The sequence below is a fragment of the Nicotiana sylvestris genome, chromosome 3, assembly GCF_000393655.2.
Source record: "Nicotiana sylvestris chromosome 3, ASM39365v2, whole genome shotgun sequence".
Taxonomy (NCBI): domain Eukaryota; kingdom Viridiplantae; phylum Streptophyta; class Magnoliopsida; order Solanales; family Solanaceae; genus Nicotiana; species Nicotiana sylvestris.
In genome coordinates this window covers 166,565,516-166,584,068 of record NC_091059.1, presented here as the reverse complement: position 1 = coordinate 166,584,068, position 18,553 = coordinate 166,565,516, and the positions used below count along the sequence as shown (strand labels likewise).

At 38.8% G+C, this 18,553-nt stretch overlaps 2 protein-coding genes across 2 annotated transcripts; both read right to left on the bottom strand.

Annotated features, from left to right (window-relative positions):
- Positions 1–1,813: 1,813 nt before the first annotated feature.
- LOC138888310 (uncharacterized) lies at positions 1,814–2,125 on the bottom strand. Its single transcript, XM_070170157.1, has one exon. The coding sequence runs from the start codon at positions 2,123–2,125 to the stop codon at positions 1,814–1,816; it is 312 nt and encodes a 103-aa protein (XP_070026258.1).
- A 2,360-nt stretch (positions 2,126–4,485) lies between these two features.
- LOC138888309 (uncharacterized) lies at positions 4,486–5,013 on the bottom strand. Its single transcript, XM_070170156.1, has one exon. It carries the CDS (start codon positions 5,011–5,013, stop codon positions 4,486–4,488), a length of 528 nt encoding a protein of 175 aa, XP_070026257.1.
- Between the last annotated feature and the right edge of the window lie 13,540 nt (positions 5,014–18,553).

Below are 18,553 nucleotides of genomic sequence, written 5' to 3'. Positions count from 1 at the left end.
CGACATTGTAGGCATCAGTGAAAAGAGAACAAAAAAAAAGAAAAACAAAGAAGAAGTTAAGAATACGACAGGTATGCGGTCGCATAACCACTATGCGAACCGCAAACTTGCAACTGTTGAACTGATACAAGTATGATGGGTTATGCAATCGTATAACCACTATGTGGACTGCATAACCATCGCAAACCTGATTCTAAAGAAAATCAAAGCCTAAAATGCGAGCGCAAATTCCACCGCAAAGTAGGAAATGCGATCGCAAAAATCATGTTGAGAAACTGGGTGCACTGTCTCAGTATGCGGTAAGTTTGCGGTCCGCATATTAATTATGCAATCGTAAACTCGCCATATTTTAGCATCATCCTTAGCCAATCTAGGGTTCAGTTATGCGGCAAAAATGCGGGCCACATTTTGATTTTGTGAGCCGCAAAGTTTATCGTCATAAACGATTAAACTAACCCTCAACAATGGTGGTCCTAATTTGTACTACCCAGTACCCCAGACATATTTTCTACCCTAAAACAACCACGATATGGGAAAACATCTACTAAAAACAACACAATAAAAAATAAAGAAAGAAAATAAATAAGAAACATAAGAGAGACAACGTGAAATTGAAAATGGAAAATTAGGGCAAGGACACATACCAGTGAAGATGAGTACGAACACTCTGGAGATTATGAATTGATTTTCGTCCTTTGTAAGATTCCACTAGCCATTGTTTTTGCCCCTTTTTCGGTCGTTGTTTGCCTCTCTTTTCTTTTCGTTCTTTTTTTTCGTTAGAAAAATTTTCTTGTTTTTGTTCTGTTTTGAGTGTGTGAGAGAGATACCTGACCATTTTGCAGTGGGTAAGTCACCGCATAACACACTATGCGACCACATATGTGTTATGTGGTGGGTTCAAGTGACTTGGTGAAGGGCAAAGAATGCGGTGCACAATGCGATCGCATAGTTCAAATGCGGTCCGCAGAGTGCACCACCTTGTCGCATTCTGACCAACAATATTAGCCAAACTCACTATTTTGGTTTGCGACCAAAATGCGGTCCTCATTGCAAAAATGCGACCGCAGATTTGAAGCAAACTTCACACGGTGATTTTTCTTCCCTTTCTTATGCATTCCTACCCAATGTTATGATCGTTTGAATCCCCTGCATTCTAACACACACTTTAAATTTCTCAAGTAAATCTATCTATCAAAAATTAAAAATTTAAAGAACAAAAAGGGTGTTACCACACATGGCTTGCCTCCTATGAAGTGCTTGATTTAGCGTCGCGGTATGACAAAGTTGGCGTTTCTTTTCACTCATTTGTCGGGCATGGACCATCTTGAGAGCCAATTGTTACACTAAATGTTTTTCTCCATCTGTGCCTAAGTAGGGCTTGATTCATTGGCCATTGACTTTGAATGTCCGGAGCCCATCTTCCGATGCTAGTTCCACAGCTCTAAAAGGAGAGACATTTACCACTTTGAATGGACCGGACCATTTTGATTTGAGCTTGCCTGAAAACAATTTGAGCCTTGAGTTGAAGAGCAAAACCAAGTCACCTGACTTGAACTCCCTCTTCATGATCTTTTTTGTCATGGACGAACTTCATCCTTTCCTTATACACAGTTGCACTCTCATATGCTTGGAAACGGAATTCCTCCATTTTATTGAGTTATGTTAACCTCAAATTCGCAGCTTCAACCCAATCCAAGTTCAACCTCTTCAGAGCCCACATGGCCTTGTGCTCCAGTTCCACAGGTAGATGACAAGCTTTGCCGAAGACTAACAAATAAGGAGAAGTACCAATAGGATTCTTGTACATCGTGCGTTATGCCCACAATGCATCATCTAGGTTTCTTGACCAATCGGTCCTGTTTGCATTGACAAACTTTGCTAGAATGCTCTTGATCTCCCGGTTGGACACCTCAACTTGACCACTAGATTGGGGATGATAACGTATGGCCACCTTGTGCTTGACACCATACTTCTCTAGCAGTCCCGTGAAAACCTTGTTGCAGAAATGAGACCCACTGTCACTAAGAATGGCCCTAAGAGTGCCAAACCGAGTGAATATGTTATTCTTCAAGAATGCGGTCACACTTCTTGCCTCGTTGTTTGGTAAGGCAATTGCTTCCACCATTTAGACACATAGTCCACAGCTACCAAGATATATTTCATCCCACAAGAGCTCACAAAGGGGCCCATAAAATCAATTCCCCACATGTTGAAGATTTCTATCTCCATCACATAGTGCATTGGCATGTCATGCCTCTTGGAGATTGATCATTGCCTTTGACATTGGTCACAAGCCTTGACCATTTGATTGGAATCATGGTAGATTGATGGCCAATAGTAACCACATTCAATCACCTTAGCCGCTGTTCGATTTCCTCCATGATGACCCCCAACCGGTGAGTCATGGAATGCCTTTAGAATTGGCATAATCTCTTCTTCTGGGATGCACCTTCTGATAATATTGTCAGCACAAACACGGAACAAGAATGGTTCCTCCCAATAGTATTGCCGACAGTCTCTCAAGAACTTCTTCTTTTGATAGGATTCCAATCCATCTGGAATAAGGTCACTAACCAAATAGTTAGCAATATCGGCATACCAAGGAGCAAAAGTGCTAGATAGTGCCAATATACGTTCATCTGGGAATGCATCGTTGATTTCAAGATCTCCCTTTGGTCTCCCTACCTCTTCAAGCCTTGATAAATGATCCGCCACTTGATTTTGAGTTCCCTTGCGATCTTTGACCTCGAAGTCAAATTCTTGCAACAATAAGACCCATCGAATCAACCGAGGCTTTGCATCCTTCTTTTCCATGAGATAGCGAAGAGCAGTATGATCTGTGTACACTATCACCTTGGATCCCAACAAATAAGTCCGGAATTTCTCAAAGTCATAGACAATGGCAAAAAGTTCTTGCTCAGTTACTGTGTAATTCATTTGCACCTTATTGAGTGTCTTGCTTGCATAATAGACCGGGTGGAGAAACTTGTTGTGACCTTGGCCAAGCATTGCCCCAATAGCTGCACTACTAGCATCACACATGAGCTCAAAAGGAAGAGACCAATCGGGTGTGACAATAATAGGTGCCGTGGTGAGCCTTTGCTTCAATTCCTCAAAGGATTTGAGGCATTTCTCATCAAACACAAATTTGGCATCTTTCTCAAGGAGTTTGCACGTAGGATTTGCAATCTTCGAAAAATCCTTGATGAAATGCCGATAGAATCTAGCATGTCCCAAGAAACTTCGAACACCTTTAACGGAAGTAGGTGGAGGAAGCTTAGAAATAATCTCGACCTTTGCCCGGTCAACCTCTATGCCACGCTTTGAATTTTTATGCCCCAACATGATGCCCTCATCCACCATGAAATGACATTTCTCCCAATTGAGCACAAGGTTGGTCTCTTCACATCTCTTAAGCACTTGTCTAATATTGTTAAGACAATGCTCAAAAGAATCACCTACCACCGAGAAGTCGTCCATAAAGACTTCTAGAAAATCCTCTACCATGTCAGAGAAAATGGACATCATGCATCTTTGAAAAGTAGCTAGGGCATTGCATAAATTAAATGGCATCCAGCTAAAGGCAAAAGTTCCATAGGGGCAAGTGAATGTCATCTTCTCTTGATCCTTCAATGCTATGTTGATTTGGTTGTAGCCGGAATATCCATCAAGGAAATAATAGAATGACCTTCCCGCTAGCCGATCAAGCATTTGATCAACAAAAGGCATAGGGAAATGGTCTTTGCATGTGGCACTGTTGAGCTTCCGATAATCCATGCACACCCTCCAACCGGTCACCGTTCTTGTTGGGATGAGCTCATTATTCTCATTTCAAATTACGGTCGTGCCTCCCTTTTTTGGCACACATTGCACCGGACTCACCCAAGAACTATCGGCAATAGGGTAGACTACCCCGAAATCCAACCATTTGACGATTTTTTTCTTTACCACCTCTTGCATTGACAGGTTCAATTGTCATTGATGTTCCACACTTGGTTTTGTTTCACTCTCCAGTTGGATTTTGTGCTCGCAAATTACCACGGAAATCCCACAGATGTCCGCAATTGTCCATCCAATGGCTTGCCTATGCTCCTTCAAGACTTCCAACAATTGTTCTACCTGCACATCATTCAACAAAGAAGAAATAATTACCGGTAAGTATCATTTAAGCCAAGAAATTTATACCTCAAGTGTAGTGGAAGTGGTTTGAGATCTAGTTGCGGAGGTTCGATAATAGAAGGATTTGCGGGGGGGGGGGGTGGATCTATTCTCCAAGTCGAGAGAAAGCTTTGCCGGAGCATAAGTGTAGGACCCAAGCCTCTCCAATGCATTTACCAATTCCATGTACCCCTCCATATCTTCACCATTAAAGTTCACCAAAATAGACTCCAATGCCTCGCTGAGGCATTGCTCTTCCATTTTCATTTCAACCGAATCCTCTACTTCATCAACAACATCGATCACCGAGATGCTTTCACACTCATGCTATAGTTTCATACCCTTGCTTACTTGGAATGTAACCTCTTCATTATTCACACGGAATTTGATCTCATTCCGCTCAAAATCCATTAGTGCTCTTCCACTGGCAATGAATGGTTTTCCCAAGATGATAGGGATATCTTTGTCAACCGCACAATCAAGGATTACGAAGTCGGCGGGTAAATGAAATTTTCCCACCTTCGCAAGTACATCATCAACAATTCCCACTGGTTGTTTGATGGAACGATCAGCCATTTGCAATCTCATACTTGTTGGCCTTGGCATACCTAGTCCCGATTTCTTGTAAATGGCAAGAGGCATCAAGTTGATGCTAGCTCCATTACCACAAAGGGCTCTTGCAAAATCATGTGCCCCAATAGTACAAGGAATGTTGAAAGCTCCCGGGTCTTCTTTCTTTTGAATGGTGGATGTTGCAATGATGGAACTAACCCGGTGAGTCACATTCACCACTTCATTTTTTGTGGTTTTCTTCTTAGTGATCAAATCTTTCAAATACTTAGCAAAACCCGACATCACTTGAAATGCTTCCACAAATGGAATATTCACAAATAATTGCTTGAGAATGTCGTAGAACTTTTCGAGTTTGCTATCATCAACCTTCCTATCAAGTCTTTGAGGGAATGAAGGAGGAGGTCTAGGAATAGGTGGAAGAGTTTTTGGTGTATTTTTTACCTTTTCCTTTACCTCTTCCCGGTTCTCTTTTTGCACTTGCACATCTTCCAGAATCTTCTCAATTTTGACAACACTTGTCTCTTCAACCTTAAACCCTTTCTCGAACTCTTATACCTAAACCACTTGTTCACCCTCTCCTTGTAGTACCTTCCCACTCATATTAGTAATTTCCATGACATGAGAAGTTGGGCCACTCCCACTACCCTTTGGGTTAGCAATTGTGTCACTAAGGAGTGTTCCCTTTTGCTTTGGATTTTGTTCCCTAGAGAGGTCTCTCATTTGCATCTCCAATTTTTGAATGGATACGGTATGGGAGCCAATAAGCTAAGTCATGTTCCTCATAGAAGTGTCGGATTTTTCTTGATTTTACAACACCCGTTCAAGCATACTTTCCAACTTAGACTCACTTGAGGAACCTTGATTTGAATATTGACCCTTTGGGGGAACATAAGGGTTTGAACTCCAGTTTGAGAAGTTGTTGTTGTTGTTCCAATTTCCTTGGTTTGAGCCACCTTGGTCATTTCGCCATTGCTGGTGGCCTTGCCCTTGCGGGTTTGGCCTCCATTGATTTTGTTTTCCTTGACCTTGGTATTGTTTCCTTTGATAGCCTCCTTGAGAGTTGTTGACATAATTTGCTTCCTCAAAATCCTCCTTTGATATGGGTTTCACATCCTCAACCACATTTACCTTCTTCGTTTGGCTTTCGGTGAACATCTTTGTCAACATATTGACATCTGTGGCAAGCCCTGCAATCACTTGATCTCTCTCTTGATTTTCCTTGATCATGTTGCTCAAAGAAGGAGAACCATATGTAATTCCACTTGTGGTGTCCTCAGAATGTCATGCTTGATTATACTTTGCCATTTTGTCAAGTATTTGTGTCACCCTTGCGAATGATTTGTCCATGAAAGATACATCAGCTGCATTCTTGGCTATAGATTGGTTCATAGGATCCAAGCCCATATAGAATTTTTCCAACAAGATAGAATCCGGAAAACCATGGTTGGGAGACCTCATCAAATATAATTTGAAGCGATCCCATGCCTCATGTAGATGTCCTCCCGGTACTTGCTTGAAAAAGAAGATTTTATCCCGGACCTCAGACTTCTTACTTTGCGAGAATCATTTAGATAAGAATGCTCGGACAAGTTCGGGCCAAGAATGAATGGAGTTTGGTGGCAGATTTTGAAGTCATTTCCTTGCGTCCCCAGCTAGAGAGTACCTGAAGCATCTCAACCTTAGGGCATCATTAGAGACATTGTTCTGCTTATGCATTGCACACATACCCAAGAAGTTTCTAATATGTTGTGTCGGATCATCATTAGTGGAATTCCTGAAAAACCCCTCCGCTTTGAGCATAGGGATTAAACCATGTTCCACCTTGAAAGTTGCAGCGCCAACGGCCGGAGGTATAATACCATTTGTATCCTCAATATACTCCTCGATGTTCGCAAAAGGATTTTCTTCCATTTCTTCCTCTATGTCTTCACCATATTCAGACATGTTTTCCTATCAACACCAAGCAAAACAAGCAAAGTGTGATGGAATACAATAAGACATAAAGTAAAGCACACACTAATTAGTAATTTCAAAACCGTATTCCCCCACAACGACGCCAAAATTTGATACGGGCAAATTACACTTTACTAAATAGTGTAAGGCGGTCGGTGTCAAATATAATAACCCAATAAGGTTGGTGTCGAATCACACAGGGAATAGGTGTGAAAAGATTACTCAAATAGTGTGTTAATTGACTAAAGTCGTAATTCTATTCAGTTAATAGTAACAAGAGTATAAAATGATTTTGGTTTGAAGTAGTAGCTAATTTTCGAGTTGAGAATGTAAATAATTTGATTAAATAAACCAAGGTTGTGTCCCCTTTAATGAAGTGTAATACTATCAGTGTTAATATGATATATTTCTAATGGAAGGTCTTTTTGATATGCAGATGATGTCTAAATGACTAACCAATATTTTTCAATAGTTGGGGTAGTATTTCCTCTCTATGATTTTTCCAATTATAAAAGAGTTGCAATTAAGAACAATCAATATATGCCAAATAAAACGCACTTATTCCTAAGCAATTCTATTAAATAAGGTTTAAAGCCTTGAGTCTTTGATATTTACTTCTACCAAATTTTAACCCACTTTCCCAAACAAAGCAAGAATTTAATGGCACTTGTTAATGTTTGCAACCACCAACAATAAATGAAGAATGAGAAGTAAATAAATATCAACCAGCCATTATATATATATATATACCATTATACATATATTCAATGTTAAATACCCATTAACATAACACCCATTTAGGGTCCACAACCTTAGTATTTAAAGTTAGCTACACATGCTAAAATACAAAAGGAAGAGAGTATTTAATGCCATAAAGCTTACAAAGTGAAAGATTCTTGACCCAAAAGAGAGGAATATTAAAGCCTTGTATTGTAGTCTCAAAGTCAGATAAGATGAGCCCATAAAATCATAATAAATCTATTTATAGAGGGCCAAAAGTCAAGATAGAAAATGGACAAAAATGCCCTTTCAGGTCAAATATGCGACCGCATTTCTGTGGCATAACACACATGCGGTCCACATTCTTTTCATGCCCATCGCACTTCAGAAACTTAGTTTCCAGGGCGTCGTCGCATTGTGGATTTGCGGTTCGCATTCCAAATATGCGATCGCATTCTGCGTCGCATTATCCACCATCAGCATTTCTCTCCATGAGTTTGCGATCCATTATGCGGTCGGCAAACCTGTTATGTGATCGCATAAGTAAAAACATTTAAAGGTGATAGTTGTATTGAAAACAAGCTAAAATCTAAGCAATTTGTATTGAAATTTGCCGAAATTCTCCGGCACATCAGTAAACAGTATAGAGAAGACTCTTAATGATGCAAAGATTTTCTGAAAACTAGGGTTAGTTTGGTGGTAAAACAGTTGGAGAGAAGTATAAAAAATACATTGAAATTAGGACACAAGTCACAGAATAAACAGCTTCAGAAACAACTTAGGTAAACAGATTCCACACATGGAGAGGGGGATTGGGGATACATAAAATACACCTTAGTGTATAAGCAAATAGATGCGTAGGCTTCTCAAAAATTTGTAGAATTGATAAAGATTACAGCGAAGACACGTCGAGGACACATAGATCTTGGACATTACTAAACACACAACTGGAGTTACCTTGAAGGGCTAGATGACTTAGAAAAATCTAATTAGTAAAGCAGAGTAGGCAAGACTTAAATGAACAGACTAGGAAAACACTCATAGTTTAGAGATACTGATCACATATAGAACAAGCAGAGTTTAGACATGATCGGTGATATAGTAAACAAGCAATGTAGCTTGGACATGTTAATGAGCAAACAATTCATGCAATTATTGCAAGACAGGATTGGGCATGCTAAACAGTAAACAGATCCTTGTGGTAAATAAACTAGTCATAACTTCTTACAAAACAAACTCCAACATGCTAAGTGAGACAGTAGTTAGCCAGTGTGATCTAGGCATGTTGGCTACACATTGAACAATATGATAGTAAAATAATAAACAAGATTAGAAGTCACAACTGATGAACTGAAACAACAAAGAAATACATAGTTTTGGAAATTGAATTAAATTAAGACATACCAGTTAAGAAGAGAATACAGAGTATAGAGCAGAGATGGTGCAAATAGCCAGCCTTGGCTAACAGCCGGCTAGGTTAGTGAGAATTACAAGTAACAGAAAAGAATAGAGAGCTTTTGAGAGTGTGAGAGAAGTGATGAACTAATGTTCGTCCCTTAGAAGTAAGAATAAGGGAGAGTATGTATAGTAGTTAAGAGCAAGAAGAATAAGGTAAATGAGATCAACCATTCAGCAATTAAGGAAGCCACATAATCAATTACACACCAATTAGTGTAATTTTCCCTTAATTGAGGATAATTTCCCAATGATAAAGGCAGAATATATTTAAGGAAAGAAAATCAAGTGAGAAATTAGGGATAAATAGACAGAAGTTTAATTAAAGAAATAATCAGTGAAGAATCAGTAAATATCACAGTTAATCGAATAAGATAAGAAAACTAATCAAGGTCGTAAATAAAGGAAATAATCAAGAATTAGCACATAGTTTTTAACAAAGCCAACCAGTGAATTAGAAATTCAAACAGTACTGATTTAAGGGTGAAAATATAGGTTTTCCACAAATAGACAAGTAGGCTAAAATAGAATTTCATAAACATACAGAAATTAGCCGAAAAGTCGAATCAAAAACCCTAATAGAGATAAACTAGGGTAAAAATCACAAGACACTGAATTAGACTAAGGGAGAAATCATGAAAGTCAAAGCACAAAACAAACAACGTAACAAGTAGCAGGGAAAGACTCAGAATCGAAGCAAAACATAAGAAAATTAGGGCTTTAGCATAATCTAGTTAGGGTTGAAGCAAACTCTTCAAAATCAGTCAAAAACACATAAAAATAGAAGATTAAATAATTAATGTCAGCAAAACATTTTAAAGAAAAGGATTTTCAGGAAACTCTAGTTTAAGAAAAATGGAAAGCCACTCGTAAAATTAGAAGATTCTCATAAAAATCGATGAAATAAGTTCAATCCATCTCAGATTTGTACAGATCTAAGAAGTTCAAAGGAAGAAATTAGGGTTTCGAGAAAAACAACATAGAGATGAAGAAGTAGGCTTAGAAATCCATAGGTTTAAGGCGAAATAGGCAGATCTTACTCGAAATCAAACCAGAATGGACTGAAATAGGCGAGCAAGAACCAAAGGTGTAAACGGACTAAACGTGGTCCCTTGAGGACCCTAGAGACGCTGATACCAGCATAGGAGAGGCCATTAGAGGCCTGGGGTGTCACGACCCAAACCGATGGGCCGCGATGGGTTCCTGAGTCGTACCTGTCAAACACCCCTAAGCATACGTCTAGGATATGAACTTGTATAACATCTTCTAAATTACGAAGGTAACATATATGAAGGAAACCTACCAATAAGGCATTTGTACGTATACATGCAGAATATAGTGGGCGAGCCGACAGGGCTGCCATAGACAACTATACATCTAATAACTAAAAGCCGACAAGGCCACATACAAGCCAACTAGACATACTGTCTACAAACCTCTAACAGAGACATAACTGTACAAAGACGAGACTGAGCCACATCATACCCATATACATATACATATATATGTATAACTTTGTAAATTCTAAAATGTTTATAACGTCATGCACATGCATATAAATGTCGTGTCATGCATAGGTATGGGTGTACATAATATCACGAATCCACTGAGGGCATCCCATCATATCATCTCGGCCACTGTGGGCACATCATCAACATATACCAACTGATCAGGTGGTGGTGCGTATATAACGCCATAACCTCTTCCCATATCCTATATACATATACGTACATATATATGCGTATATAACGCCATTTGAGTCATATTCCAGCCATTGTGGGCAACATCATCATCATATACCAACTGATCAGGTGGTTGTGAGTATATAACGCCGTAACCTTTTTCCCGTATCCAATATAAATATAATATACATATACACACGTATATAACACCATCTGGTCATGGGTCAATGCACATATATAAAGGAGTGAAATGCATGAAAAATATGTAATAATCTCAATATTCCTTCCAGATAAATTTTTTTTCAACTGTGCATTATTCTGAGACCCACGAACAGAAGATAATAATATTTTTTATGGGGAATCAAGAATATTGACACCCTTGTTATTTCTATGAATAGAGTAATTTATGCCCACTGTGTATTTGTTCGTTTCTTCAGTATAATTTGGACCATGCAAAAAGAAAGAAGGGACGGCATTAACGTATCTGTTCCCAGAATTATTTGAACGAATCTGCTTCTGCGAAATATGGACGAAATTTGCTTGAAATTCTCGAAATTCAGAAACAAAATTGGTAGCTCTTTGAAATTGAAACATTGGCTAAAGATTGAATTGATGAACAAAAATGATTCTGCTTTCACGTTTTTGGTTTTTTTTTTTAAACCAAAGATAAAATGCAAATGTTGCTTGATTTTTAATGAAGGAAATGTTTCTGATTTCCTTGAGTCTTTGAGAGGAAGACGTTGTTTTCTTTTTTGGTTCTTTGAGAGTTTGAAAGGAACAACGTTTTCTGTTCTTAGAAGTTTTGAAAAGAACAATATTGTTTTGGATTCATTTTGACTCATTTTAGATTTTGGATGATACTTGGTTAGTCATCCAATTTCAACTATGTCTAGGTTTCCACCTAGGCATAAGTGACTACTTAGTCACTTCTTGTCTTGGTGGCTTCTTGGCACGTGATTGGGGGAATAATTATTAAGTTTTTATCCACTTATTAGTTAATCGGGTAATGTCATGTTATCCTGTAATTAATCAATTACCCGTATAATTTAAAAATTACTCTAAATTACTTAAAATTCTATTTATTTTTAAAATACTTCATATATACTTTATATATTATACTACCGTGGTCATATGGTACCTTGCATGGTACTAGTTTATCATTATCGGGTATTATTACTCGACCTGTATTTTATTCCAAATTGACCACTTGCAACGAAACTCGTTTTCTTTAATCTGTGTACCCCTTTATCCTTCATAACACTTATTTATCGCTTGTTATAAATAGGTTAAGTATGTTAACATCAAGATTATCTCATCCCTGAGTCTATATCTGTTTACTGAAAATGAAATTTTAACGTACGAAAACATGAAATGTAACATCCCTCCCCCCTTAGAAACATTCGTCCTCGAATATTCAACTCCCCGTGATCTATATAACTTTGGCAAGGTCGTCTCTGTAACAAAACCACTACCAACTCTCCCCGTAGAAGCTTAATAACCCAACGACACACATGACCATAATTATGAATAATGACAATGGCCTCACATGACCAACGATAATAACCAACACAAGAATTCGCACATGTACCTTGAGGTTATGACATCTCAATCAGACCCTTCTTTGGAGGAGGAAATAAGTAGGGATATCTAGACTTCATGTCTTCCTCGGCCTCTCAAGTCATTTCTTCCACATTGTTGTTCCTCCAAAGTACTTTCACGGAGGTTACCTCCTTGTTTCGTAGCTTGCGGATTTGTCGGTCTAGAATGGCAACCGGAATTTCCTCATATGACAAGCCCTCTGTAATCTGTACATCATTCGTGGACACCACTCAGGTAGGATCGCTAATGCACTTCCGTAACATAGTTACGCGAAAAACCAGAGGGACAGACTCCAATTCTTAGGGCAATTATGACTCATAATCTAGTTGACCCATTCTCCGGATGATCTTATAAGGCCCAATATACCGTGGGCTAAGTTTACCTTTCTTGCCAAACCTCATCACACCCTTCATAGGTGACACCTTTAAGAATACCCAGTCATCAACCCCAAACTCTAAATCTCGTTGCTGCATGTCAGAATATGACTTCTGGCGACTCTGAGCTATCAATAATTGATCCCGGATAAGCTTTACTTTATCTATGGCTTGCTTAATCAGGTTTGGACCATGTAACTTAGATTCTCGAATATCGAACCACCCTATAGGCGACATACACTTTTGTCTGTAAAGAGCTTCATATGGAGCCATCTAAATGCTAGAATGGTAGCTATTATTATACGGAAACTAAATAAGTCTTCACCATATGATCATCCCAGCTACATTTGAAGTCTATTACACAATCTCGTAACATATCCTCCAGTGTTTGAATAGTATGCTCAGCCTGTCCGTCTGTCTGGGGATAAAATGTTATACTAAGACTTACTGAGTCCCCAATCCTTATTGGAAGGACCTCCAGAAGTTAGTTGTAAATTGAGCTCATCTATCCAAGATAATAGATACAGGGATACCATGTAGTTGCACTATCTCCTTAATATAAAGCCTCGCATTATCCTCTGAGGAATATATAGTTCTGACAGGCAGAAATGGGCTGACTTTGTAAGCTTATCCACAATCACCCATATTGAATCGAACTTATGATGGGTATGGGGTAAGCCTATGATGAAGTCCATATTGATTACTTCCCATTTCCAAGTCGGAATCTCCATAGCTTGCAATAACCTACCGGGTTTTTGATGCTCAATTTTAACCTACTGACAGTTAGGACACTGAGCAACAAAATCTGCTATATCCTTTTCATTCTATCCCACCAATACACTTCCCTGATATCATGATACATCTTTGTTGCTCCTGGATGGATAGAATAACGAGAATAGTGAGTTTCTCCCATAACTTGTCGATCCAGACCTGCAACATTAGGCACACATAATCGTCTTCGATATCTGAGGACCCCATATTGTGTAATTCCAATATCTCCTGAGTCCAGTATCTGAACTCCAAGACTAGCTAGCGGATGAACCTCATGGGCTATTCCCCTCTTTTTTGGCTACGAATACGACATGCTACCTATAGATCTACGGCTGAGGGCTTCAGCTACTACGTTCGCCTTCCCTGGATGGTATAAAATATCAACATCATAGTCTTTAAGTAGCTCCAATCATCTTATTTGACGTAGATTCAATTCCTTTTGCTTGAAGATGTACTGGAGGCTCTTATGATCCGTATAGATGTCAACATGAATGCCATACAAGTAGTTCCTCCACATCTTTAGTGCATGAATCACCACAGCTAACTCTAAATCGTGGGTCTGTTAGTTCTTCTCGTGCTTTCTTAGTTGTCTAGAATCATAAGCCACAACCTTACCATGCTACATCAGCACACAACCCAATCCAATGCCTGAAGCGTCACAATAGATAACGTGACAATCGGTCCCTTCTAGAAGCGTTAGAACCAGTGCTGATGTTAGTCTGTCCTTTAATGATTGGAAACTTCGTTCGCAAGCATCAGTCCATTGAAACTTTGCTCCCTTCTGAGTCAACTTTGTTAAGGGTGCTGAAAGGGAAAAAAATACTTCCACAAATCTCCTGTAATAACCTGCGAAACTGAGAAAGCTACGAACCTCCATCGGTGTTGTGGGTCTGGGCCAAGTCTTTACTACCTCAATCTTTTGTGTATCCACCCGGATGCCTTCACCCGAAATGATATGCCCAAGGAAAGCTACAGAGTTCAACCAGAATTCACATTTAGAAAATTTTGCATACAACTTACCTTTTTGTAGAACTCTAAGCACAGTACGTAGATGATCTGCATGCTCAGCCTCTGAACGAGAATATACCAATATATCGTCAATAAATACAATTACGAACAGATCTAAAAAAGGCCTGAGCATACGGTTCATTAAATCCATGAATACTACTAGGGCATTGGTCAAACCGACCGACATAACCCGAAACTCAAAGTGCCCACATCTAGTCTTGAATGTAGTCTTTGGAATATCTTCATCGTTAACCCTTACCTGATGGTACCTAGACCTTAAGTCTATCTTTGAAAAACACTTGGCACCTTGTAACTGATCAAATAGATCATCAATTCTCAAGAGCGGGTACTTATTCTTGATCATCACCTTATTTAGTTGCCTATAATCAATACACATTCATAAGGAACCATCTTTCTTTCTTACAAATAACCCAGGTGTTCCCCATGGTGACACACTAGGTCCGATAAAACCTTTTTCAAATAAGTCCCTTAGTTGTTCCTTTAACTTTTTCAGCTATGCGGGGGCCATTCTATAGGGGGGATAGATATTGGATGAATATCTGGTAGTAGGTCGATGACAAACTCAATTTCTCGCTCTGGTGGAAGACCCGGAAGCTCATCGAGAAACTCATTCACCACAGGGATGGAAAAAATGGTTGGTGACTCTACTTCCATATCCCGAACCCGAACTAAGTGATAAATACAACCCTTATTGATCATCTTCCTTGCCATGAGATAGAAGATAAATTTACCTCTTGGTAATGTTGTATTACCTTCCCATTCTAAAACAGGCTCTCCTTGGGACTGAAATCAAACCATCCTTGACTTATACTTGATGTTAGCATAACAAAAGGCCAACCAATCCATACCCATTATAATATCAAGTTTTACCCAACCGAACACCACGTACCTTATCCTTGTTTATCATTAACTCAATCACGGGCCATTACGGCGACATCCATATATATAAGTAACAATATTAAGTCTTAACTCGCATAACTAATTTAGAAAAAGATTTATATACATATGGGTCGACTAAGCCGTAGGCATATCATACCCAAAACTATATATAAGATACTGTCTGCATAACCTCTAAGTAGGCATAACCATAATATATACAAGTCAGGACGGGGCTCCCTACATCCTCATAAAACAACCAAACACATTTAAAACCCTGACTTGGTAATATTCTAAGAAGAGGTGGAATTTACCAACCAAAACTGACACTTGGAGGAAGACTATAGTAGAGGGTCATTGCCTCATCCTATATAAGAACCTCGATCGGACACACTTCGAAGCAGAATCTTCATATCGCTATCTGTTACCTTCCTCCTCTTGGCCCGACTACTATCTTCTCCCTCTGTGTATCCCATAACATACACCGACGAACATTGATTGACGGACTCCCAGGACTGTGGACTATCCGGAACCACAGAAGAGTTGGTGTCCTCAAATACCTTGACATAGTTTTGAGCCTGAGGGAATCCCGGTTGTGCCAATCCATGCACTACTCCCCTCATACCCTGATCAATAGGCTGTGAAACTAAGGGCCTTGGTGAGGTCGGAACTCCTCTCACCCCATCTACTACCGAAGTGGTCGAAACAACTCGAACAAATGACTCATGTGGATCCTCGAATGGATCCTCCTAAATAGAACCCATGATCTCCAATGGGTATAAATCCATAGTATAACTTATCTATCTTTCTAACACCTTCATAGCCTTTTGACCCGTGCTAGCGGCTGTAGTCTTCAGAGGTATCGCTAAAAACATAACACATCGTTAGGAACACGAATGCTTATATTGCAAGATCTAAGATAAGAAGAGAGGATGACATCTTATATGTCCTGTAGCCTCCTATCTATAAATATGGTGCACAACACACCCATAAACAAAAATCTACTAGACATGGTCTGGAGACAACTCTAGGACAGAACTGCTCTGATACCACTTTTGTCACGACCCAAACCGATGGGCCGCGATGGGTGCCTGAGTCCTACCTGTCAAACACCCCTAAGCATACGTCTAGGATATGAACCTGTATAACATTTTCTGAATTAAGAAGGTAACATACATGAAGGAAACCTGCCAACAAGGCATATGTACGTATACATGCAAAATACACTGGGCGAGCCGACAGGGCTGCTATAGACAACTATACATCCAATAACAGAAAGCCGACAAGGCCACATACAACCCAACTAGACATACTGTCTACAGACCTCTAACAGAGACATAACTGTACAAAGACAGGACTGAGCCATGTCATACCCACACACACACACACACACACACACATACATATATATATATATATATATATATATATTCAAACGTATCATACCAATATCAAAAACAGCTATGGATCAAATGGAGCACACCAACTCTCGCTGATTAGGGATCCTAAGAAGGGGGACCGTCAGCTTGCCTAGATGCACATGTGGGCATGAAACGCAGGCCCCGTGAAATAGGGCGTCAACACAAAAAATGTATTGAGTATGTAATGCATGAAAATTTGTACGTAAAAGACATAGATGAAACATGGAATATACAAACACATCTTTAAATATGAATAACTTTGTAAATTCTAAAACGTTTATAACGTCATGCACATGCGTATAAATGTCGTGTCATGCATAGGTATGGGTATACATAATATCATCAAGCCACTGAGGGCACCCCACCATATCATTTCGGCCACAATGGGCACATCATCAACATATATCAGTTTATCAGGTGGTGGTGCGTATATAATGACATAACCTCTTCCCATATCTTGTATACATATACGTACATATATACACGTATATAACGTTGTCTAAGTCATATTCCAGCCATTGTGGGAAACATCATCATCATATACCATATGATCAAGTGGTGGTGAGTATATAACACCGTAACCTTTTTCCTGTATCCCATATAAATATAATATACATATACACACGTATATAACACCATCTGGTCATGGGTAAATTCATATGTATAAATGAGTGAAATGCATGAAAAATACGTAATAATCTCAATATTCCTTCTAGATAAATTTTTTTTCAACTGTGTATTATTCTGAGACCCACGAACAGAAGATAATAATATTTTTTATGGGGAATCAAGAATATTGACACCCTTGTTATTTCTATGAATAGAGTAATTTATGCCCACTGTGTATTTGTTCGTTTCTTCAGTATAATTTGGACCATGCAAAAAGAAAGAAGGGACGACATTAACGTATCTGTTCCCGGAATTATTTGAACGAATCTGCTTCTGCGAAATATGGACGAAATTTGCTTGAAATTCTCGAAATTCAGAAACAAAATTGGTAGCTCTTTGAAATTGAAACGTTGGCTAAAGATTGAATTTTTGAACGAAAATGATTCTGCTTTCACGTTTTTTGGTTTTTTTTTTAAACCAAAGATAAAATGCAAATGTTGCTTGATTTTTAATGAAGGGAATGTTTCTGATTTCCTTGAGTCTTTGAGAGGAAGACGTTGTTTTCTTTTTTGGTTCTTTGAGAATTTGAAAGGAATAACGTTTCTGTTGTTAGAAGTTTTTAAAAGAACAATATTGTTTTGGATTAATTTTGACTCATTTTAGATTTTGGTAGATACTTGGTTAGTCATCCAATTTCAAGTATGCCTAGGTTGCCACCTAGGCATAAGTGACTACTTAGTCACTTCTTGTCTTGGTGGCTTCTTGCCACGTGATTGGGCGGAATAATTATTAAGTTTTTATCCACTTATTAGTTAATCAGGTAATGTCTCATGATCCGATAATTAACCAATTACCCCCATAATTTAAAAATTACCCCAAATAACTTAAAATTTTATTTATTTTTAAAATACTTCATATATAATTTATATATTATACTACCGTAGTCATATGGTACCTTGCATGGTGCTAGTTCACAATAATCGGGTATTATCGCTCGACCCGTATTTTATTTATCGCTTGTTATAAATAGCGTAAGTACGTTAACGTCAAGATGATCTCATCCCCGAGTCTACGTCGGTTAACTGAAAACGAAATTTTAACGTACGAAAATGCGAGATGTAACATGGGGGTGGTGAGAACCACCATGAATGACAATAGATGAGTGACGGCGAAGGTGAATTAGGGTTAGAGTCAAAGAGAATTTGAGAGACAAGGGAACAAAAGGGCGGCAGAAATGAGAGCTAATGGGAGGGTTTAGGGGGTCATTTTGGTTAATATGGTAAGTTTAATCATGGACTGTTGATCAAATGATCAACGACCACGATTAAACGGG

Bases quoted from the DNA above. Each gene is read 5' to 3' on its own strand.
- LOC138888310 (XM_070170157.1), bottom strand. From the start codon at position 2,125: ATGGTGGAAGCAATTGCCTTACCAAACAACGAGGCAAGAAGTGTGACC.
- LOC138888309 (XM_070170156.1), bottom strand. From the start codon at position 5,013: ATGTCGGGTTTTGCTAAGTATTTGAAAGATTTGATCACTAAGAAGAAA.